Source organism: Elgaria multicarinata, chromosome 2 (genome assembly GCF_023053635.1).
Source record: "Elgaria multicarinata webbii isolate HBS135686 ecotype San Diego chromosome 2, rElgMul1.1.pri, whole genome shotgun sequence".
Classification (NCBI taxonomy): domain Eukaryota; kingdom Metazoa; phylum Chordata; class Lepidosauria; order Squamata; family Anguidae; genus Elgaria; species Elgaria multicarinata.
This window is the reverse complement of record NC_086172.1, coordinates 22,406,207-22,430,357: the sequence shown is the minus strand read 5'-3', so window position 1 is coordinate 22,430,357 and position 24,151 is coordinate 22,406,207. Positions and strand designations below refer to the sequence as shown.

General features: G+C 42.4%; 1 protein-coding gene across 1 annotated transcript in view; it reads right to left on the bottom strand.

The window, feature by feature from the left end:
• Positions 1 to 221: 221 nt before the first annotated feature.
• MDH1B (malate dehydrogenase 1B) overlaps positions 222 to 24,151 on the bottom strand; it is a 29,501-nt gene continuing 5,571 nt past the window's right edge. Inside the window, exons 4-13 of the mRNA XM_063115875.1 lie at positions 22,953 to 23,095; positions 19,451 to 19,950; positions 15,759 to 15,900; positions 11,798 to 11,961; positions 9,425 to 9,564; positions 7,603 to 7,654; positions 3,750 to 3,803; positions 2,574 to 2,663; positions 1,679 to 1,769; positions 222 to 309 (exon numbers count right to left, since the gene is read on the bottom strand). Of these exons, the coding sequence (XP_062971945.1) occupies positions 222 to 309; positions 1,679 to 1,769; positions 2,574 to 2,663; positions 3,750 to 3,803; positions 7,603 to 7,654; positions 9,425 to 9,564; positions 11,798 to 11,961; positions 15,759 to 15,900; positions 19,451 to 19,950; positions 22,953 to 23,095 (1,464 nt within the window). The remainder of the gene's footprint in view (positions 310 to 1,678; positions 1,770 to 2,573; positions 2,664 to 3,749; positions 3,804 to 7,602; positions 7,655 to 9,424; positions 9,565 to 11,797; positions 11,962 to 15,758; positions 15,901 to 19,450; positions 19,951 to 22,952; positions 23,096 to 24,151) is intronic.

Sequence of the window (24,151 nt, the reverse complement as noted above, 5' to 3'; positions counted from 1 at the left end):
AAGGCAGTCAAAGCTGTCTACTTTCACTGTAGAACGATGTCCCAAGAAAAAGTGTTTCACCTTGAAATAGTTGTCTCATTTATGGCTTTACAGACACATGCTAAAATGCCCAGCTTCCTGCCAGCTCTTATCCCCTACCAACAACAACAATTCAACGACAACCAATTAATAATAAATATTCTGAATAATTGAAAACAGGCAGCTCCTTTGATCTTTTGTTTCTAAAGGGCCATTTCGCACTGGTTGACCTTCTGCCTCTCTAGAATGTGAGACTGGAACGTCTCCTGGTTGCTGAGAAACAAGATGCTACTATGGAGACGAGAAGCAAGAGGGAAGTAATTATCATTAACACAGGAAGAAGGACGTTATATAACAATGAGCTGCCATATTTACTACGAATTTGTGGTCTCCTCTTTAAAAAAGAAAAAAAAAGGCGAGATAAGAGATAATCTTTAAAATTCAAAACACACTTTTGCAGCTCTCAAGACGAGCAGCCTCAAGGGTTTCAGTACCTCAGAACAGTGTGGTTGTCTCATAAAATATCTCATTCTTGCTGGTGCCGTGGAAATCTGGTGCTTTGTAACTATAGTTTGGGGCATTTCACACAATTAAATATAAAACAGGATATTTAAAGTTCGCTGTGCTTTAAAATGTAGTAGGTTTTCTAATGAGAGTTTGAGATTTATGCAGGCAACCGTGAAACCTCCTTTATCAGATGGAGAGTCAAAAGCCTGCCAGGTCTGATGGTCAATTTCTGCATAGCAATTAATCAGAGTAACGGAATTTATCCCCTAGGATTCACTCTCTCCCTGGGTGCTCCACTCCAGGGTGGTAAAGAGAAGCATTATGGGTGCTTAGACAGAAGGCTCCTAGCGCTACCAATCAAAAGGCACCGAGAGCCAGTGTGGTGTAGTGGTTAGAACGTTGGACTTGGGGCTGGGCAAACCAGGGTTCAAGTACCACTCAGCCATGGAAGCTCATTGGGTGACTTGGGGCCAGTCACTGATTCTCAGCCTAAACTTCCTGACAGGGTTGTGGAGAGAATAAAATGGAGCAGAGAGGAATCACGAGTTCTGCTAGTGGAAATTAGCTTCCAAACTATGTGCAAGAGAATTTAGCTAAAGTTATATTTGTGGAAGCTGTTGTGCAACAGAAAGGTTTGGGGGAGCTCTCCTAGTGCGTGCGCGCGCGCGCGCACACACACACACACACACACACACACACACACACACACACACGAGTGGGACCTGCAACAGAATGTTGCAGTGTATCCATGCCTTCCTCCAGGCTACTACACGGTCCATGTAAGGTCCATACATTTCAAAAATTGTCAGTAGTTATTCCATTAGGAAAAAAAATCCAAAACCATACTATTGCAGTACCTTTATTAGGACTAACAAATCTGTGACAGAGCACTAAGCATGTTTTTGAGTTCTCCAGCACTCTTCTTCAGGCTGACCATTAAGCAAAGCAATAACGAAGGGGTAAAGGGAAGAGGAAGCAGGGATGGAAAAATGACCTTTAGGATGACCTTTTCACTGCACAAAAAAACAATTTCAACTGGTTTAATTCAAATACTTCATCTCAAATGGATAAAGTCGGCCATAGCACATGTGTTTAGTGGTCAAGAAAAAAGGCAAACATGCCTACATTTTGACATAGCTACATTCTTCATTACATAGAGAAAGAAGCACTGACGTTTTCCTGCACCGAATCTATTGTTGTTGAGTCATAGAAGCGAACATATCCAGGAATATTCTCAGCTACAGCTGAAGGGATCAGTAACAAATTATGAATTGTATTCATTATTGCTCAAATCAGCCTCTGCTCAAAACAAGTCAGGAGCTGCAAAATAAAAATAAATACATAAATAAATATAATTTAGTTTTGAGTTGTTCTCTATTTCCTTTTCCAAATAGGACAGTCTAAGACATTCATGGAATACCCAATTAAATGGCTATCCACGATGTTCATTCTTTTTGACTTTACCAGGGTACAAAATCTGCTTTTAGTTAATATGTGTGTGTGTGTGTGTGTGTGTGTATTTGAAGTTCTTGCTGCCATGGTATTTTATTACCTCATGGCTCTGTTTAGGTGGTCATGATTATAAAACAGCAAGTTGTGAAGTCAAAACCAATGTTAGCCTTTTTACAAAAACGTATTATTTTATAGTCTATAAAATTACATTTGCATCATTCCAGGGAATGAATGAACTTCTGGGCATTTGACTGATGGTGCCTGGTTTACTTAGCCTTCACCTGAAACACCTAAAGATCCAGGTCATTCATGACATGACTAAAGTAATGTCTTACTGTAAGTGATATCCTGACAATGTTAATGGAAGTCAGAAACCAAAGCAGATTTGAGAAGGAGATATAAACCAACAAATGTAAGCTGTAAACTGAAAATAAATTTGACCAATAATGACAACTATATTCATTCTTCACATGATGTCTTCTTGTGTTATATGGCTGTGTCTTTTCCCTTCTTACGTGGGAAGGCAATGCAGCTGTTATTACCAACACCCCAAAGAGTAAGAAAAAAGGTATTTTTCATTAAGCTTTCTGACCCACCATCTGTAGTTTCTTCATCATTTTCTTCGAAGAATTCTTCAACGTTTCCTTCTTCCATACTCCTTGACTCATTGGGAGAACCTTCAGTCTCTGTGATGAAATGAACAGTTAATTTTTCATATTCATACACAAATTGCTTTCCCTCCTCTATTAATATATTTTGACTTCACTTTTACAACGGAGTTTTAAGAGAAACACGTGGAATGTCCATTTGGGCTCTCCATCATTCATGTTGACCAGTATTCATGATTCAGAAACTGCTTCAGAATGAGAAGGGGGTGAAATATCTGTGTGCTCCAGTGAGGAGAATGTTGGGCTTTGGATGGAGAAAATGTGAATTCAGTCCTCAGATTGAATATGAACACATTGGATGGCCTTAAGCAAAGCCATCTTTTTGCCCTGACCCAGTTCCACATCTGTAATACTAGCTTGTGTTTAAGTACTCCAGGTTAACTGAGGTCAATGGGTATGATCTAGAGACTCTCTTTAAGTGTTTGCAAATGCTTGTGTGCATGCTTCTGGCCTTTTTTGGTTGCTCCTGATGCTGTATTAAAAGCCACTTTTAACCCTCCAAACCTAACTGCAAAATTGCCTTATCAAGCAGGGATGCCATTAGGAAAACAAGAGTCAGAAGCTATGGATTGTTCTAGGGTCATCCAAAGGTTGTTTAACTCTCAAATAACGCATGACGCCTGGGTTGCATGTGACAAGATAACATTCAGTGCCCACCTGCACATCATGGCTTACATGTTCAAAATGGTGGTTGGTGTGTGTCTCGGAGCACCCCGGGTTAGTTCACACATGATGTTTGTAATTTGATATTTGCAAACCAAGATGTAACTTGCACAAATAACATCAGAATTAGAACTTCCATATCTCCTCACAACACCTAAAATATCATGCTTTTCGTGGGATCAATTCACACAATCAGCTGCTTTTTCATCAAGTACAGATCTCTAACCTTGCACCAGCCATGGGGTGGTGGGGCGGGGAGCAGATGTGGGGGGAATAATTTGGAGCAGGAAAGTACCAGTGGGGAAAGACTTATGTAGCCTCTCTCCATCTAACCCCCCCCCTTTTTTTTGCCCTGCAGCACACCCTGGCTGGTTTTGGCTTTTAAAGACCCATGGAGGGAAGAAATCCAACCCCCCCACCCCCAAGCTCTATTAGATTTACCTTCAGCAGTTTGATCTTCACTTTCCAAAGGGGCTCCTTGTCCACTTGAGAAAACTAAAAGAAACCAAATTAAAGAACAGACCAATTCTGTAAACTTTTGCAATGAACATAGTAGTTCAAAGGTTCAGAAGTGCTGCCACAGGCACAGAAAAAGTCACTAGTGGGGCCGTGCCTGGTCTTTCCCTTTGTACAGCAGGCAGCCCCAGAGCCCACAACAAGCCCTTCTGTGGGTTTCTCAGAGCCATTACAGTTTCCCTAGAGTCCATCTGCTAGCAAAATTGTAAGGGGATTTTAAGGACAGGCAGTGGCATTTGCTCTGCCCTATTGCCAAGCATAAGATACCACTTTCTGTAGTGGTAGAAATCACTGGGGAACCTCCCAAATTCTTTAGTTGGTCTTGCAATGCTGTCACGTTCACTAGTTTCTATACTGACAATCTTTACTGGGCTCCACAGTCAGTTACAGAAAGTGCTGCCAGGTCCTGAACATGAGAGAGAATTCAAAAACAGTATTCCCATTTTTCAATACGGTCCACTCTCTCGTCTCAGGGTTCTATCACCTAATCCTTCTGCACTTGTAATCCAGGCTGGTTGTTATGCATATTAATTATTTAACTCACCCTTTTCACGGATAGGGACTTTGTAAAAATTAATTGTGGCATATCTTTGGATATATTTTAGCATAGTAATATATCTCAATTTTTTAGTATGGTTTTGTTGTTGTTTATTCGTTCAGTCGCTTCCGATTCTTCGTGACTTCATGGACCAGCCCACGCCAGAGCTTTCTGTCGGCCGTTGCCACCCCTAGCTCCCCCAAGGTCAAGTCTGTCACCTCCAGAATATCATCCATCCATCTTGCCCTTGGTCAGCCCCTCTTCCTTTTGCCTTCCACTTTCCCTAGCATCAGCATCTTCTCCAGGGTGTCCTGTCTTCTCATTATGTGGCCAAAGTACTTCAGTTTTGCCTTTAATACCATTCCCTCAAGTGAGCAGTCTGGCTTTATTTCCTGGAGTATGGACTGGTTTGATCTTCTTGCACTCTCAGAATTTTCCTCCAACACCACAGTTCAAAAGCATCTATCTTCCTTCGCTCAGCCTTCCTTATGGTCCAGCTCTCGCAGCCATAGGTTACTACGGGGAATACCATTGCTTTAACTATGCGGACCTTTGTTGTCAGTGTGGTGTCTCTGCTCTTAACTCAATAATGTTTTACAATGACATTTTACTTGCAGCCCCTGAGGAAGGAAACAACTTTTCGAAATGTGTCAGCCTTATTAAAGGATTTTCAGGCACCTGGCAATATAGAATCATAGAATAGCAAAGTTGGAAGGGGCCTACAAGGCCATCGAGTCCAACCCCCTGCTCAATGCAGGAATCCACCCTAAAACATCCCCGACAGATGCTTGTCCAGCTGCCTCTTGAAGGCCTCTAGTGTGGGAGAGCCCACAACCTCCCTAGGTAACTGATTCCATTATCGCACTGCTCTAACAGTCAGGAAGTTCTATCTTGTTTTTTGACATTGCTAAATGAAGAGTTTATTGCTTTGACTTCTCCATCTTTAGACCATAACAGATAAAAGACATTGTGAGCTCATTTGGAAAAGAAATCCGTGTGGAGTTGTTGATTGTCATTGCATTTGTGTGTGCGTGTATGGAACTAGAAATTTGTAATATTCTGCAGGAACCATAATTTGCATGGGGTGGGGTGGGGGGAAGAAGGCACATTCATGTATTTTTTTATCAAATTGTTACTACTTGAATGTCTACCATCATCTGAGCCATAAAAAGTCTATTTAAAATAAAGGAAGCTCAATATTGTGATACATCTTCTCAGTACCAGAGTGCATTGCTGCTGTTTGTATTTTTCTATCCTAAAATAAATCTGGGGTTAGGTTAATGTATTTTCCAGTAAAATTATGCACTTAAAATATTTCTTTGTCCTACCATCAGGGACTTGATCTTCCACTGAAGAAATGTGTGACACACGAATTTCTGTAAGAAAGAATGACTATGTTCAGCCATTTAACTATACTATTTTTATTATTTATTTATTTATTTATTACATTTCTATACCGCCCAATAGCCGGAGCTCTCTGGGTGGTTCACAAAAATGAAGAACCATTAAATACACATGGATTGAAGTGAAGTAAAATGTGGTAACAACTGGGTCATTATATCTTGGTTTTGAGGTCTAGAAGAAGCCTATTGGGGTTGGGGGGAAATGCAAGAAATAATCTCAAGAATGACTTGAGCCTGTAAACTCCAGGAATATAGTCAAAGGGCAGTGTCCGATGCTGCTGCTGCACTTCTGCTCAATGTGTTGTGCTGTGCAAGTGGGACCCACCTCACAAGCAACGGAAAGCAGTGGTTCGAAAAGCAACCCTGGAAACACAGGGGAACACTTGCTTCCGTATTGGGACAGGTCAGCAGAGCTTTCTTCTGCAAGTTCTGCTGAACTGCCTTGTATTGGAATAGAAGTGTTTCTGCTTGTTCCTGGCTGCTCCTTGAACTGCTAGTTCTTGTTGTATGGAACAGATTGGATACTGCCCAAGTATTGTAACAGTTCTTCAGTGTTGCTTGATGTTAAAGCTGCAATCCTATAACCACTTACTTCTGAGTAGACCTGGATAGGATTGCATTTTAAATCAGGTCTGGACTGTATTCAGCACTTCATAGTTTACCTGGTGCTTGAAAAAACTGATGAACTTCTTATTTGGGGGGCCCTACAGCTGCAGAAATGGTAAACCACGAAAAGCAACGCCTGGGATCCAAAGAACTGCTTAGACAGAATTTTCTGCTAGCTCAGTGAAATTTTGACTCCCCCTAATACCGCTCTGAAGAGTCGTATCGCAAATTATTTTTGAAACTCGCCCCAGTTTCAAAAGCAATTTGCCATGCGGTATATTTGAGGGGCTGTTGTTTGCAAGAAAAAACAAATGTAAACCATTTAAGCTCATTCAATTAATTTCACTGTTAACATAAAAACTTAAGAGGAGCCATGCTGGATCAGACCAAAGGTTCACCTAGTCCAGCATTCTGTTCACACAGTGTCCAACTAGCTGCTGACAAGAAACCCACAAGCAGGACATGAGTGCAACAGCACTGTCCCACCCATGTTCCCCAGCTTACTGCCTCTGATACTGGATTCTGGCCCAGATATCTCTTTGTATTTTGAGATGGAACAATCTTTTACCATTTTTGACATTACCAGTCAGTGTACATTGATGGTGCTATATAAATAAATAAATAAATAATAATAATAATAATAATAATAATAATAATAATAATAATATAAATGTAACTCAGATTGTATGGCCCAACACTGGACTTATAGTAGATTCCAAGAATCTAGTAATGGATGTGATGATTAGACTTTATTCAACTGTGGCTAAACCCCAGACATGCTCAATTCACACCTTTTGTTCAGTTTAAAAATCTACTTCTTGAAATTGCATGACTTTAAATTTGGGGGCCTTCCACACGCCGTACTGAAGGCGCATGCATGAGCCCCAAGTACGACCCCAAAACGATAGTGTGTACTACAGCCAGAAGAGACGGAAGAGGCGGCGGCTGGGGAATCCGGGCGCGTCCTTGCCGCCACCGCCTCCCCGCCGGCCTCCTGCTGCCTGGGTAAGAGCGACCCGGGTCGGAGAGCTCGGCTTCCGCCTCCGCGGAAGGACGTGCCCGGATTCCCCAGCCGCCACCTCCTCCGTTTCTTCTGGCTGTAGTACACACTATCGTTTTGGGGTCGTACTTGGGGCGCATGCATGCGCCTTCAGTACAGCATGTGGAAGGGCCCTTGGTCTTAAGTTTCAATTTGTGTAGAAAGCACTCTTACTCTACCGCTGATTTTTACCTCGTCTCTGTGGATACATTTCTGCTACTTCACCTAATGCAACTTGTTTTTCCTGCATGAGAAAAGAATATTTAGCACACAACAGCTCTAGTTGATACAGCTATTACATACACCTTAAAAGTGTATTCTGATTAATAAAAAATTCAGATAAACAGAACTAAAAATTCCTTTTTTCAACATATATATATATATATACATCTGTTTCTCTTGTTTAATGTTAATGCATTGCTTCCAAACTATCACTGGTGCTGTTTTTATGTGGGGAAACCTATATAGGATGTATGTGCAGCTTTGCAGCTACTGTGGGGATTTCCCATGAAGCTGCACATTGAAAAAATCGGGGACTTACCCAACTTTTTCAATGGGAGTGAGGTCAGTACAGCTCTTCTGCTGTCTCATGTCGCTCTGGGGCCAATCTGGGGCGCAGTCCCTGCTGGAAGGTGGGGCCAGTGATTGGTTGCCTTCCACCAGGAAGAGAGTGGGGGCGGCTCTGATACCCAGATGGCCACTGGAAACCACATGCTCCTTCCTTGGCATCGGGTAATCCCGACGCCACCGCACAGGCGTAAAATTGCAGGGTTTCTGAGGGTGGGGGCACCAACTCAGCGCCGTGAAGACAGCCCCACTATGCTAGTGCGGGATTTATCTGCTGATACCACAAGTGTTAGGGACTGAGCCATGAAAATAGCCAAGCCTTTCAAAACTTTAGAGTAGCGTGTTTCAAATATTCTTTTTCCACCCATTTCAAAATTCTGAACATGGCAAATTGAAAGAAATGAACAATTTAGCAGAAATCTCAACAATAGCACTATGCCGTCCTGGAGTTAATTCGTTTCCTAAAAGTTTTGATCCTAAGCGCACTACAACATCTGCTGAAATTGAAGGGAATGGACTAATTTGGGCATTATGCTTCTGCTGGTTTTGTGCTGGTGAAAATCTCCAAATGTGCAACTCACAGAGCTCACTCGCGGGCAACTTTATCTTTAGGGTGCAATCCTACGCATGTTTAGGCCAAAAAAAGTCCTATAATTTCCAGCATGCCCCAGCCATTGTAGCTGGGAGTTGTAGGACTTTTTTCTGTCTAAACATGCATCAGATTGCTCCCTTAATGTGCATTTTGTAACTTTCTAGAACTGTGAGTTACTGCTTCGAACATTACATGTTTGTGCCATCCATACAGATGTGGGAATTTATTATTTTGTGTCCTGTATGCAATAACCTGCCTAACTGTGAACTAGCCAATTAAATAGATGAAATCTAGCAAGTATTGAGCACCTTAAGTGTAACTAAACTGTACAATTTCATTTTAAATTACTAGGAAGGGCTCAGTTGATCTCAAATAGAGCCTTCATAGTAGGAATGGGAAAGAAACTTATTCAGTTCACATTTTAATGTGAATTTACATACTTTTGCAGTTTTGAACCCCTATATAAATTAAAATTCAGTTGTCCTTCAAAATTTGCACTTATTTGAATTTTAAAATGGAGTTTTCCAATTAAAAATACATACAAAAATTCATATATTAGAAAAAGTATTATACTAGGAAAACTGTTTTCAAACACACACATAGCAAAATGCATACAAAAATGTATATATTAAGGAAACTGCAAAAATGCTTATGAATTTTTATGCAATTTTTTAAAAATCTCAATGGTCAAGACAGAATTTAAGATTAGAAAAGGAGAAATTGAGAGAAATTAAAATTAATAGATTTGCCCATTCCTACTCCACCTCTCTGGATTCTCTTGTTTGGAATGTCTCCAAAACCATTAGGAAGAATCCTGGAATAAATATTACAGGACATGAAAGCATATGATGTTACCCGAATCAGCTCACAGGCTAGAATCTGAAGGTATTCTTGAGTTTTCTCATTAATTTCTATTTCTGTAAAAACCTTCCAGCTGCCATTCTCAAACCGTACAGGCATGGAGTAGACAATCCCTTCAGGAAGCCCAAACTGACCTAAGGAACAGAAACAGTTCCTCCAAAATGTGTTTCATCCACAAATAACATACTCGCTTTTAACATTAAAACCAGGAATGACAAGAATATGGAGCACGTCCCACCATTCTGCCTTTGGAACTTCCAGAGGAGGCTTTTATGACACCAACACGCTGCCTCGTTCTTGGAATTTTTCGGGGAAGGGGGGAGTTCCACATGACAATATCCTCCGCTCATAACCCTCCCATGTTTTCCCAAAAAAAACATTAAGCAAAAATACAGAATTGTGGCACGATGCCTTCTGATGGCTAATGCAAGAGGTAAAATCCAACATGTCCTATTTAGAACAGATTCATTTAAGTTAGTCATGCCTGACTGAAGTCCCATTCATTTCAATGGGACTACTCTAAGTAGGACATTTTGGATTTTACCCTAGGAGCCCTCCTCTTGAAGCACCCTTGTCTAGCTTAAGAAATGAAGCAGAAAATGCCCCCCTCTCTGGGGATCAATTTAGATGCTGAATGGAAAAGTGTGGAACATATGGAGGCATCCATGTCTAAAAGCCATGAGGAGGAAGGGCATGAAGGTGAGCTATTACCATGACCAGGAGCAAGGATTTCTTTGGGTTCTTTGTCAAGTCACAACTACATTTATATAGTCTGGAGGGTATTACAATATTTCTCAGATTACTTCAAGAGGTATTAGAAATTTAGATACAAATCATGCAATGAATCTTACTGCAATCTTGGTTTTGTCACATTTTTATATTTTAAAAATCAGAGGTATAAAAAGTGATAGAGAACTTACAGCTAGATCTTTCAGATATAGAGCTTACAGAAATATTTCTGGATGTACCTCTTCATGCAATAGCACAATGTGGTATTTACTAAATAATCCTGTTAACATCACCTCAAGGTCAAATTCAGACATTTAGCTCAATCCACGGGAACACAAGCACCACCCTGTGGCATACACTGGGCTATATTCAACATCACATAAATAGGAATCCACTTGTATAATGTGACTTCTCCTGCTTTCCTCCCGGCTTCACCCTTCTGTGCCCCCCAAATCTGCTCTGGAGGGACCCTCAGTCTTCTTGAGCAGATTTGGGGGCACAGGGGGGGCAGGAAATTCATTCTGCCAGCAGTATCCATTCTGTGGGCAGATGGACAGCTTTGAAAACAACCCAAACCTCCTACATAAATAGGGACTCACTCCTTTCGTATCAGTGACAGGGACTGTCAGAGACTTAGTGGATTCACATGACGCGGCAACCCATAATGGGCTGTTGTCTGAAACAACCCATGGAGGGTTGTCGTGTCATCCAAATCTGAACCACTTCTGGCAGGGTGACTTATTTTCGCAGCTCCCAATCAAAACAGTTGCTGCCATAGTTACTGCGAATGGGAACTGTGAAAAGGGAATGGACCCTAGATCTTTTTAAAAAGTACTTGCTGGAGACTCAAGTAAGTGTGGAATGGAAATAGCACCCCCCCCCAAGTGTTAGTTCCAAACTTAAAACTCTGGAGATCACCTTGCTAAGGGGGCGATCAGGTGGCCTTTTCCTCTCATCTGCCAAAACAGCACATATGCAGCATTATCTTGTATGTGTCATACTGTAGTCCCTTACCTGTGACAGCTGAAACATACAAGGCAATAGACAAGGCAAGGCTAAATGTATTTTGACAACCCCAAGTACTCACTTGCACAACTGTGAAAAACCAACAAAAACCAATTTTTTTAAAAAAAAATATTACAGAGACATTTGCATACATTCCTGTTTGTGCAAATGTTGGGCCCAACATTCCCCTTCACCAAAAACAAAACCAGGGAGCAAAAATAGAGTCATGATTTGAGGAGGGACAGGTTGGGCAGACAAATTGGGTTCTGAAGCATTGTAATTTCATTTCAATGTGTGATTTTGACATTGCTGATGGATATCCCCCTTTTCCATTGTATTGTCTATGTTCTCTACTGGAAAAAGGGGATAAAGTAATATATTAAAGGCAGAAAGTTGGCTTAATGACCTACTTCTTAAAAACAAACACCCCCGCCCCCACCAAAAAAACTTTCATAAATGTGGCTTTTCTTCTGTATTCCCATTCAGAATATTAAGGGCAAAATCCAGCCAAGGTACAGTATCATCTCTAAAGGTTTTAATTGGGATAGAAAAATACAAATCTTTTCCATGGCCTCTAGTGTAGAAGAGATAGAGAAGCATTTCGTAAGTACTTGACTAAAGGACAAAATTTACCTTCACTGATTACTCCCAGAGAGACCATCTCTCCTGGCGGGGAATCCTGGTACCAGTATCCCAGCAGAGTAGCAATGACATGTGCAGGCGCCATGCCTAAGCAATGAGTCCCCCAAGAACTCAGTAAACTCAGTGCAACCAAAAATTCAGTACGCATCCATTCACTGTCAATGAAAAAGGAGAGCTTTTCTTACGTGCAAATAAAGAAAACTACAGTAAAAGATTGTTTTCTATTAAAAAAATATATATCCCAAACTATTAACAAGGACCTTTTTCAAGAGGTTCAAATCTCAGATTCCCAGCCTAATATGCCACCACAATCTCTTCAGTAAGATTTGCAATGGAGTAGTTGGGACAAAATGTCCCTCAATTTTGTACCCCTCCACCTACAGGAACTAAAAAATGTCCCTCAGGCAGGCTGCCACCTGGAAATTCCTTTAGTCTGCTGCTGAATTGAGACATGAGGCAACCACGTCTTCTCCCAGCCATTTTCCCTCTGGTTCTGTGGTCTGCTTTTCTCCTCCATCTACTGCAGGACCTCAAGTGTGCCATAATGCTTGTGGAAAAGATCATGGAATATAGGCGAAGCGAATGGACTGGAGAAGGTGTAGCCCCCTCATTTTCTAATTCAGCAGCAGATCTGAATGTAAAAGTGATCCAGTGCGACGTAGTGGCTAGAGTGTTAGACTGGAAGTTGAGTGATCCGGGTTCTAGTCACCACTTGGCCATGAAAGTTCACTGGGTGACTTTGGGCCAATCACAGACTCTCTAGCCTACCTCTTAGAGTGGTTGTTGTGAGGATAAAATGGAGAGGAGGATTATGTACGCCACCTTGGGTTTCTTGGAGGAAAAAAAGTGGGATATAAACGTAATAAATAAATAAATAAATATAACAGTGGAGTCCCCAGGTTGGAAAGTGGCAACCATGTGTGGGAGACATTGGTCAAAATACTTAAAAACAAAAAAGCAACTTTCAACTTCAGATGTATTTCAGGACAAAATCTTTCTTTTGTATAAAAAGTTGTATTGGTCTGTGACCATAGTAAACAACTCATTCATTCATAGTAACCAGTACTTACAAACATTTTTGATGGAAATATGTGTTTCAAAAGTCCCATGTGGATTGACTTTAAAAGAGCACTGGAAGCAACCCGTTTATTTAGCTTCTTCATCTTAATAACTTTAAAGCAAACTACCACATTTTAGGTAATGATGCTGTTTCCTTAAGAACATAAGAAGAGCCATGCTGGATCACACCAAGAGTCCACTCTGCTCGCATAGTGGCCAACCAGTTGCTGACCAGGGGCTCCATCACACCAGCATTACAGCCCCCTGTCGACGTGGGTTGTGTGCAAAGGACTCAGATGACATCACCCATGTCCTGCCCTCACTCCCCCCCCCCCACTTAGCGCTGTTTTTTGGTGCGGGGAAAGTCTGGTTCTTCCGGTAAATCAAAAGGACAACACGCTACCCTCAACGTGCATTTTCATCCATCGTTTTCAATCCAATGTTCTGTGGGCATGTTTTCAAGGGGCGGTACTGATAACAAAAGAGAGGGATTGCCTTTTCTCCAGTGGGTGTTTATAAATTCCAATTCAAATCCTTTCCTCCTCCTGCTTCCTGGCTGCTGGGTTGAACGAAAGAACGGTCTATTGTACTTTCGTTTGTCCACCTTTGCTTCATGACTTGCTTTGGGCGGGTGGGGAAGCGAAAGGAGGATGCACTGGTGACATTATAAAGGCAGGTGGGAGTGAGGGAGAGGGTTCCTCACCTTCATTCCCTAGGAGGTTGGGAGAGGCTATCTGGCATGCTCTCTGGGCTGGTTTCTCCACCAAGGTGGTAAGCTGGACTGGGCTGGCTGCGTAGCTTCTCTCCTCAACTCTCCCCTTTCCCTCTCTCCCCCTCCCTCCACCTGCCTCTCTTGCTCTACCTCTCGCAACACTATGCAACCTCCAGTGGCAGCTGATAGGAGTTTTAGTTGATTAATCAATTAATCTATGGATTAAACTTGCATGTGGGTTATAAGCAGTCCCTCAGGAACAAGAAGAGGTCCCATTCAACTCTATGTGCTTACTCCTGAGTAGGCATTTTCACCTTAAAAGAAATGTGGAAAATGCACCCTCCTTGCTAGCAGCGCCCTTATTTTTAAAGAGATCAAAATTGGTACAGTGATAGCTCTTCAGCATGCCAAGTTGAATCAGATTGGGTCACCCCTTGATTTTTTATGAGTTTTCAAATCCCCCAAAACCCTTTTCCTGGTAGTGTACAAGTCTGAAGGATCGATCTTCCATGGCTTTGATTATGCGAAGCTGTGCATCTTCGAGTTCATAATCTATAGATCCTCTGGTTCCCTTACTCAAAAGTAAATCCCATTGATTTCAACAGCATTTACATCCCAGTAGTACTAAAATCACACGCAGGCTTACCTTTGAGTAAACCCCATTGAACAGAGAGAGACTAACTTCTGAGTAAACACATATAGAACTGATTTTTAATAGTGTGGTCACTCAGAAGCTTTGTTTTTTTAAGTCTTAAAACAGCAAACTGGAAAGAAGTGCTCTGCAATCCCATGCTTACTTCTGAGATCTTACTTCTGTTTACTCAGAAGTAAGTCTCTCTCTGTTCAATGGTGTTTGCTCAAAGGTAAGCCTGCATCTGACTTTAGTATGTTCATGTTCCAAAGCCTCCAGGCAGGGTGAGGGGAACGGGCGTTAACCACGTAGGGAGGATGAGGTGTCCAACTACCACCAACTAATGAACTGTAGGGGGAGGTACAAAGGAGCTCTGGAGGGGGGATGTGCATCTCAACGGAAGAACAGTGATAGGCTGGTGCGCAGGAGAGGAGAGGTGTAAAGATGGATGAAACGTAAAAGCGCAAAGGTGTAAGTTGATCAGGCTTTCCCACGCTATGGAAACAAGGGTAGATAATCTGAGGGTAAACCTGGGCAAACGTGCAGGTGTGGTGGAGCTCCAGGAACCCACAAGCAGGACACAGGTGCAACAGAATCCTCCTGCCCAGGTATATAGGCTTAAAGGTGTATATAGGCAAGTGGTGTATATATGCTTACTGCCTCTGATACAGAGGTAGCACATAGCTATCAGGACTAGCAACATTTCACATAGGTTCACATGAGCCTCATGTGGCGCAGAGCGGTAAGGCAGCAGTTTCTGCAGCTGAAACTCTCCCCACGGCCTGAGTTCGATCCCAGCGGAAGCTGGTTTCAGGCAGCCAGCTCGAGTCGACTCGGCCTTCCATCCTCCCGAGGTTGGTAAAATGAGTACCCAGTTAGCTGGGGGAAAGGTAATAATGGCCGGGGAAGGCAACGGCAAACCACCCCGCTATAAGGCCTGCCAAGAAAATGTCAGCGAAAGCTGGCGTCCCTCCCTCCAAGAGTTAGCAATGACTCAGTGCTTGCACGAGAGGTTCCTTTCCTTCCTTTCCTTCACTGGAGGGAAGCTTTAATTTGTAGCAGAGCTCTCCCTGGTGGTGGAAAGGATGCTTTAATTTTGAAAAAAAAAAAACTTGCACACCTTCTCTGCTCTTCACTTTAGGTGCTCCATTATTATTTTTAACAGTTGGTGTTCCGATGCAATTTTAAAGACAGGTAGAGAAAAACCTTGCTGTATTAAAGCCAGCCACAAAATCCTGATTGAATTACATTTGGGGAATTTTATCTTTGATTTAGCCCTGAAAAGACTCATGTGTCTACTTCTTAATACAATACTACATTTGGCAAGCCCTTGTTTGTTCAGGATTTTTCACACACCAACATATGGCCAAAATGTATTTTTAAGTAGATTTCAAGATAGCAAAATGCAAACATTGCTAATGTACTTCAGTAGATTCATAAGGCGCAAACACATTATACAAGTGCTTTATGTTTCTATAGTGCTTCAAGAACTACATAAAAGCTAATAGAAAGCAAAACATAGGTGTAAGTGTAAGTATCTCAAAACATACCGATCAAACAGCACGTCCAACAAAGGGCGGAAAAAGCTTGGGGGACCCCAGATGGCACCGTCATATCTATAGAGCTCTGTCTTACTCAGATCAACAAAGCTACCCCCACTGATGTTACCCCAGACGATGAGATTTTTTATTCCTGTTGAAGATAGCCAAAGAAAGATGAATGAACAAACTGGTAAGAACTTAAGAAGAGCCCCGCTGGATCAGGCCAGAGGTTCACCTACCCCAGATTCTGTTTCCCACAAAAGGTCAGAGCTCTATCACACCAGCATTATATTGTGCAATCACTGCGAATTGCATGCCAAGGACTCCCATGTTTTCTACCTTTTAATCTGCTGTTAGAACGAAGTACTCCGATGTGTCCTGCTTTGATTGTGCTTTATCCCCCCAAAAAGCGAGGTATTTTGGATCATCTTTTGTGCGAATCTTTTGTTGTTCTCCAGGCGGCCACTGGGGGCGCAGAAGGATGACGAGAGCAGAGTCGCCCATCCGCCAAGCAAGCGCAGCCCCCAAGCGAGTGCAGGAGAACCCTCCATACTGAAAAGTAAGTGTTCTGGCACTCAGGAAGGCGCTTACTTTTGTTAGTAAAGATGCTAACAGCTCAATCCTATCCCTGCCAGTCACAGCAATAGTAAGCTCTTTTGAAGTTCTGTTTGCTAGTGTGTGTGGTGTGTGTGCTTACTCTCGAGTAGAAATGCGCACAGAAAAAGCGGAGGGGCTGCTGCCGCCACCCGGGGTGTGATAAACTAAATACAACAACAGCTTTCAAACACTATGGGATAATTCAAGGGAAATGGGTTGGTGTGATGAAGCTTTCAGTAGGACACGAAGGCAAAAGCCTCTGCAGCATATTGCATGTAAACCTGAGGTTCCATATAGCCATCATCTTTTACAAGGAATGCGCCCGTCCTCCTATTGCCCCTTCTCCCCAAAGCAAAGCTTGCTCAGGATTCCTTTCCGCCATGCACAACGGTAGGGAACCGTTGCTCTGCTGAGAGATGGCATCCCCTATAGCAGGGACACAGATCTCCCACCTAAATAACAAGAAGTATCGGGTATCAGTTTAATGGATATTTTGTTAGCAAGTCCAAACGAGATTGTAAAGAGGTGGCAACATTTCACTGGAGAAATCTTCAACGGAATCTTACACATGTGCGTTGGTTAAGTCCCACTGCCTTGGACAGGAGTTAGCTGCTTTTTCTAACCCATGACTATTTTCAGGAGACGTATGTTTTCTGCTGTGTTCCAGGAAACAATGAACACTTCTGCTGTTTATAAGCAACTTCTATTGGTTTCAGCCCATGCTTAAAAATAAGTATGATAAAGTCACATGAGCACTGTGGTACTAGCAGTTTTAGTGGAAGGGGTTTTGGGACTAAGGTCTTGCATGTCATATTTTAAATCCTTGTGTCATACAGTTAATGACACTCTGCTCTTTTGGGGAGGATTATTGGGTACATGTTCATAATCCCAAACAAAGTTTAACCCACCAAAATTCTGCTTCAAATGTTCAGATGTACCCACTCTTTCATTGGATTCCATAGTGGTTACATCCATCATAGATACTGTTTGCTCTTTGCTGGTGATCTCAAATTGATGATTCAGCCACTAGGAGCCATTAGTCTTTCATTTGTGGTGAAGCTCCTCGTCCATTTCTAGATTTTCTTTCTAATTTGTTGGGGCCACTGGGTTGGTGGCAGAATATAAGCTTTGCCTTCAGAATATGCACGTTTCAGTCTCTAGTGCTTCCATTTAAAGGGATCTCCGATGGCAGGTGATGGGAAACAGCTCAGAGAGCTGTGGCCTGTTGGAGTGGACTAGATGGAACCGTGGTCTGACTCAGTAAAAGAAAACGTGCTATGTTCATTTCAAACAGAAAACCTTGTCAGTACAATGGAGCAATGGGAATTATATGAAGCATACAAATGTGCAAATCTGTGGTTTTCATGTTCATTCACTTTAAAATGTTTTAACGTCCATCATTATCTGGGAAGAGAATTCATCCCATGCATATATATATATATATATATATATATATATATATATATATATATTACATCATTCTTTAGAAAGATGTGCTCATTAAGCATAGACTAGGATACTTCCAGGCAAAAAGCTGAGTGCTCGCGTTGAGTGCGAGAACACAAAAGCAGAATGAAGTGTGTTAGTCACACGGAGGAGGCACGCGGAGGAACATGACGTGCCGCCTAAGTTGTTCACCCAGTCGCGTGAAGTGGAGAAGATGTATCAACCTGTCACTCCTGTGGAGGTTGCCCCTCGTGAACAGTCAGCTGGCTGATTTCTTATACGCACATAGAGGCATGTTTCGAGTCGCCCACTTAAACACCAAGCGGGTGATGGGGCTCAGTCAGAAGACAGTCACCCAAACTGAAATAGACTGGCCCACCTCTCGCTGCCGCCCCCCTTCAGCCCTACTCGAACACTGCGGGAGAGGGGGGGGGAACAAAGGCTACCCTAATGGGGCCAGCGTGTGACACCTCAGCTAGCTGCCATCTTGCCTTGTGAGGGCCGTGGTCCCTCAGACGACCGCCCACAAAGAAGCAGGGAGGGTGTCCCAACACTCAGAGATGTATGACCCTAATAACTACCCACAAGAACAGCCTATGCATGTCCATTCAGTTATCAAGTGAATTGAGAAATGTGTCAACATTTGCCCTGTTACCGCCCCAGGAGGCTACATACTCAAGGTTACTTGGGCTACATTACTAAACAGACTCAAGGAGTAAGCCCCATTGAATACAGCAGGACTCAGTTCTAAGTAAACATACCCAGGATTGCGCCACACATGTGAAATAATTACCACATGTGAAGTAATTAAGCTTCTTGTCACGCTCACAATCAAAGCAGTTACAAGTAATTTTTAATTTTTGTGAACCGCCCAGAGAGCTTCGGCTATTGGGCGGTATAGAAATGTAATAAATAAATAAATAAATAAATCTCCTAATACTGACAATCAAAAGGTATTGTGCAGCTCCCCTGTAAAATTCCAAGCTTGAGGCAGGGTAACAGCACAACGAAAGCTTGGTCTGGAAGTACCCTAGATGAGGGACAAATCCCTGAAGAAGAATTTTGCATCCGAATCGACCGCTAGGTTTTTGAGAATCTTCAGGCCCCAGCCAGATTTTATCTGAATCAGCTGAAGGGCTGTGAGGAATACTTTATCACAGTCCATAGGGTTCCGTGATGTGTCGTGCCTTGATATATCTGGTAGAAGCCTACAGGTGCCACGGTGGACCTATGGCATCATTGGTTGGCAAAAATGCCTAAAAAGCATTGTGGAGACTGTGGTTCACATAACACTGATCAGGTTTTCCTCATTATTCCCTTTTCCACTCACAAGCCACCCAACTGTACTACACAAATTGCAGCCCACATGGTGATTTTCAGTTTAAACCCAATGCCTAGCCCTAAGGTCCTCAGTCAAAGCCTGAACTTCATACGTCCTTCATTTTCAGTGTTGGCACTGGGATATGTAGTTCTTGGAATATTTGTAACCTTGAGGAATTTTATGGATTTTATAAGGATATATACTTTGGTCAGATTTTTATTTCTCATATGTTTTTTTGAAGTGTGGTTTCAAACATAATTTGCCCTGAACCAGGATAACATAAACATCCAAAATAATTCAATGAATAGTAATCAGCCCACAATTGTCTGCTGCTTACCTGCTGAATGCATTTTCATTTTTCTCGCCAACAAGGCCTTGGCTTCACTTTCCAAGAGTGTGGCTAGAGTGACAATATTTCGAGGGTTAATGGATGGAGCATGTGTCATAAGCATTAGTGCCTTCAGGTTGGCAAAGGTTTTCCCCATCACAACAATTCTGACATCACTTTTGGCATTCTTCTCTATCAGAGGACCATAGATTTCACATTGACTGGTCACTTGACGGATGCAATCTTCAATTGTTGGGATCGTGTCCTGAAGGATATCATCAAGCAAAATGATGACATCAGCGTCTAGAAAAGCCTCGTCCAGTTCAGTGTGCAAGGAGACACTGCGAAGGACAGGGGATGCCAAGTCCTGAGTCTCCATAACAATACTCTCAAGAATTTCTTCGCAGTTCTTTCCGTCAAGCAGATGGAGGCTGACTTCAGTTTCCATCCCAAATATTTTTCCATTGGTTAACAAAGGGATCAGATGATAGCAGACATGAGCAGATGCTCTGATTAAGAAAAGAGTGATAAGGAAATTTGTTAATATCAAACAAATTCTGCTGGTTTAATTACACAAGAGATTTTTTTTTTAAAAAAAATCCTTTTTATTTCATAAGTTTTCATGATCCTCAATCAACTGTTAGTGCTTACATTATAAGAAATGAATACTAATACCATGCCATGAGCTCTGGTAGTATCATTTTAAGACAGCAGAGCTGCAGCTGACTTTTTTTAAAAACAACAACAACAACCCTCATCTATGTGATTCATTATACGCCATAGGTTAAATCCTGCTTGAGGTAAGATAGGCTGCAAAACACCCTTTTGTTTCTATTCCTCTACACCCTCTCATGTTTTTTAATTAGCTGTTACCTTGCCCATAGGAAAAGACAGGCTTTTATATATATGGAGAAGGATGGGCCCCTGTTCCAGAATTTATTTTAAACTCCTTAAAAAGCAGGTTTACAAGTATGACAAATAGTCCAGCACACAGGTAGGCCAGCTTCCAAGCAAGGTAAGAGAAATCAACTCCAGTTTCCAATTCAATATATTTATAAAAGAACTAAGCACAGAGAAGGTGAGAAAAGGTCTGTTGCTTTAAAAATAAAAAGAAACTTCAGACTAGCTCACTAGCACTCACTTATCATCTTCCTAAGAGTAACTCACCACAACAGCTTACACTAGGCTGATGTTGCCACAAATACAAAGGAAAATCTCAAAGACCTAAAGTATTTCTAAAGCACTTCAGAAGTACATAAGAAGAGCCATGTTGGATCAGACCAAGGGTCCAACTAGTCCAGCATTCTGTTCACAGTGGCCAACCAAAACCCACAAGCAAGACATGAGTATTAAAAAGGGAATTTCAGCAGGTGTCATTTGTACATATGGAGAATCTGGTGAAATTCCGTCTTCATCACAACAGTTAAAGCTGCAGGAGCCTTGCCCTCTTTTGTAGCTGGTCACTCTAGTATAGCTCCTGCAGCTTTAACTGTTGGGATGAAGAGGGAATTTCACCAGGTGCTGCAGGTATACAAATGGCCCCAGCTGAAATTCCCTTTTTAATACAACTATTAAAGACACAGGGGCCCTGTCCTCCTTTTCATATGGTCACCCTAGACATGAGTGAAACAGCAACCTCCTGCTCATGTTCCCCAGCAATTGGTTTACAAAGGCTTACTGCCTCTGATACTGGAAGGAGAACATAGCCATGAGGACTAGCAGCCATTCCTAGCCTTTTTTGTTTGTTTGTTTATTCGTTCAGTCGTTTCCGACTCTTTGTGACTTCATGGACCAGCCCACGCCAGAGCTTTCTGTCGGCCGTTGCCACCCCCAGCTACCCCAAGGTCAAGTCTGTCACCTCCAGAATATCATCCATCCATCTTGCCCTTGGTCCTTCCTTTTGCCTTCCACTTTCCCTAGCATCAGCCTCTTCTCCAGGGTATCCTGTCTTCTCATTATGTGGCCAAAGTACTTCAGTTTTGCCTTTAATACCATTCCCTCAAGTGAGCAGTCTGGCTTTATTTCCTGGAGTATGGACTGGTTTGATCTTCTTGCAGTCCAAGGCACTCTCAGAATTTTCCTCCAACACCACAGTTCAAAAGCATCTATCTTCCTTCGCTCAGCTTTCCTTATGGTCCAGCTCTCGCAGCCATAGGTTACTACGGGGAATACCATTGCTTTAACTATGCGGACCTTTGTTGTCAGTGTGGTGTCTCTGCTCTTAACTATTTTATCAAGATTTGTCATTGCTCTCCTCCCAAGAAGTAAACGTCTTCTGATTTCCTGGCTGCAGTCAGCGTCTGCGGTAATCTTTGCGCCCAGAAATACAAAGTCTGTCACTGCCTCCATGTTTTCTCCCTCTATTTGCCAGTTATCAATCAAGCTGGTTGCCATAATCTTGGTTTTTTTGAGGTTTAACTGCAACCCAGCTTTTGCACTTTCTTCTTTCACCTTTGTCATAAGGCTCCTCAGCTCCTCCTCGCTTTCAGCCATCAAAGTGGTGTCATCTGCATATCTGAGATTGTTAATGTTTCTTCCTGCGATTTGTCCAATCCCCTTAAAGCCATCCGATTTGTTGGCTATCACAACATCATGTTGTAGTGAATTTCATAGTTTAGCTATGCACTGTGTGAAGAAGTGCTTCCTTTTATCTGTTCTGAATCTCCCACCAATCAGCTTCATGAGATGAACCCCGGTTCTAGTATTATGAGAGAAGGGAGCAGAGTATCTCTATCCACTTTCTCACCGCCATGCAGGTCTCCCCTTACTTGCCTTTTTTTTCTCAGTAAAACAATCCCAGCTGCTCCAGCCTCTAGATTTTTCACTCCAACATGTATTACTTTGAACCGCATTTGTTACTTCATTAATATAAGCTGAGTTACTGGGGAGGGGGAGGTAAAGCTGGAGAGTCAGCCTGGAATGTATAGAAATGTAATTCTGGGTGTCTAGGCTGGCCATGTTGTTGGTTCAACGTTGTGTCTAGAAAGATATGGTGGGGGAAGGTTGAGTTCGTCACACCTCTCTGTAATGAAAATGCTGTCCAATTCCATCACCACATTAAGTAAGTCAAAATTAACAATGGAAAGAAATCAAGGTAGCAGAGATGAAGAAAGAGATGAGAAGAGGAGGGGGGAAGAGATACTAGGAGCCAGAATGGATAGAGGAAACAGGGCAGTGGGTGGCAGAGGAGAATGGGAGTGGGGATAAGCAGTCGTTAGATCCTGAGAGTAGTAGTCACTTCTCCTACCATAGGGAAGAGTTAGATTTAGCACATGCCTCCAAGAATTCTTTCCATATTTACCCAAACACGTCATGGCTGCCTCACTGCTCATATGCAAGGATGGGGATCTTTGTATCACAAGCAAACAAACAAACGAACAGTGTATTCATTCATGCACATGTTCCAGATTCAGCAATCGTTCTGCTTTGCATGACAGTTGTATTATGTAAGGGAAAATGGATTAGACTGAAGGTTTTGAGACTCCATTGCAGTTCCTTTTCATCTTCTTACCTGTTCATCCAAATGTGCAAAGGATTGATAAGGCTTTTAAGTTCTCTCTCCTCCGTGTCAATTTCTATGTGAGTCTGCAAATTTTCCTTAGCTATCAGGAGCATCTCTGCAGTCATCATGTCTGATGTGATGTCATAGTATTGCTGAGTATTAAAAACAGTTATCAGCAGACATCCAAATACGGTTCAGACACACTTATCACCACTTACTGAAAAATCTGAAGGAGAGCAACTAATATTTTATTTTAAAAATATGGAAGAAAAAGAACAAAGGATAGAACTGGATGAACCCTCAGCAAAGGCCATCTATGATCTATGCTGTTAACTGCTTTGAGTACATTAGTAGAAAAGCAGGGTGGAAATAAGAAATATTCATCACTATCTAGGTCAATGGCAGCCAGAATTCATGCTTGTGTAGTCAAGCTGCCACGTAGTGGAGCTTAAGACACACTTTGCTCCAGTATTCCGTGAAATTGTGCACTGCCACTTTAAAGGCCCAGTGTAGCGACAAGCCTCTTTGAATGGTTTTAATTTTTGTGAACCGCCCAGAGAGCTCTGGCTATTGGGTGGTATAGAAATGTAATAAATAAATAAACCTCTAGGCCTTGAATCTCTGGCTGGAAGAGGCCAAAGTATCTTTCCATAATGGCTCAGTTCAGACAACATGTTTCTCAACAGTGGTTTTAGAACTCTACGGTGGAGTTTTTACACCAATGTTGAGAAATGTGATGGATGTATGGCGGGGGGAAAAAACCATGCAATGGTCGGGTTTTTTGGGAAAACACTCCACACAGAATATCCACACTGTGCAGAGGAGAGTTCCTGCACAAGCGTTGTGTTGCGTGCTGTGTGGAGCTTTCCGTTGTGTTCAGTTGACTTTTCCCACTGGCTACAGAGTTCCCTGGCAAGAGTGGTGAAAGGAGTGAATGCTACTCTAGGAGAGCCACTGGGATTGGGTTGTTTTTTTCCAGCAATGGCTGATGGGATACCATCAGGAGGACCAGGGGAGGAGAGAGAACAGAGGAACTGTCAATCAAGCATTACAATGGATTTTACTCTACTCCACGGTAGCCCACAGTCACACAAGGGTGGAGTTAGAACACGTTGTGTGGGGAGTACACCCTAAAAGCTAAACCGTTGAGTGGAATTTTCACACTGCGTTGACTAATGTGTTGTCTGAACAGAGCCATCTTCTACTCA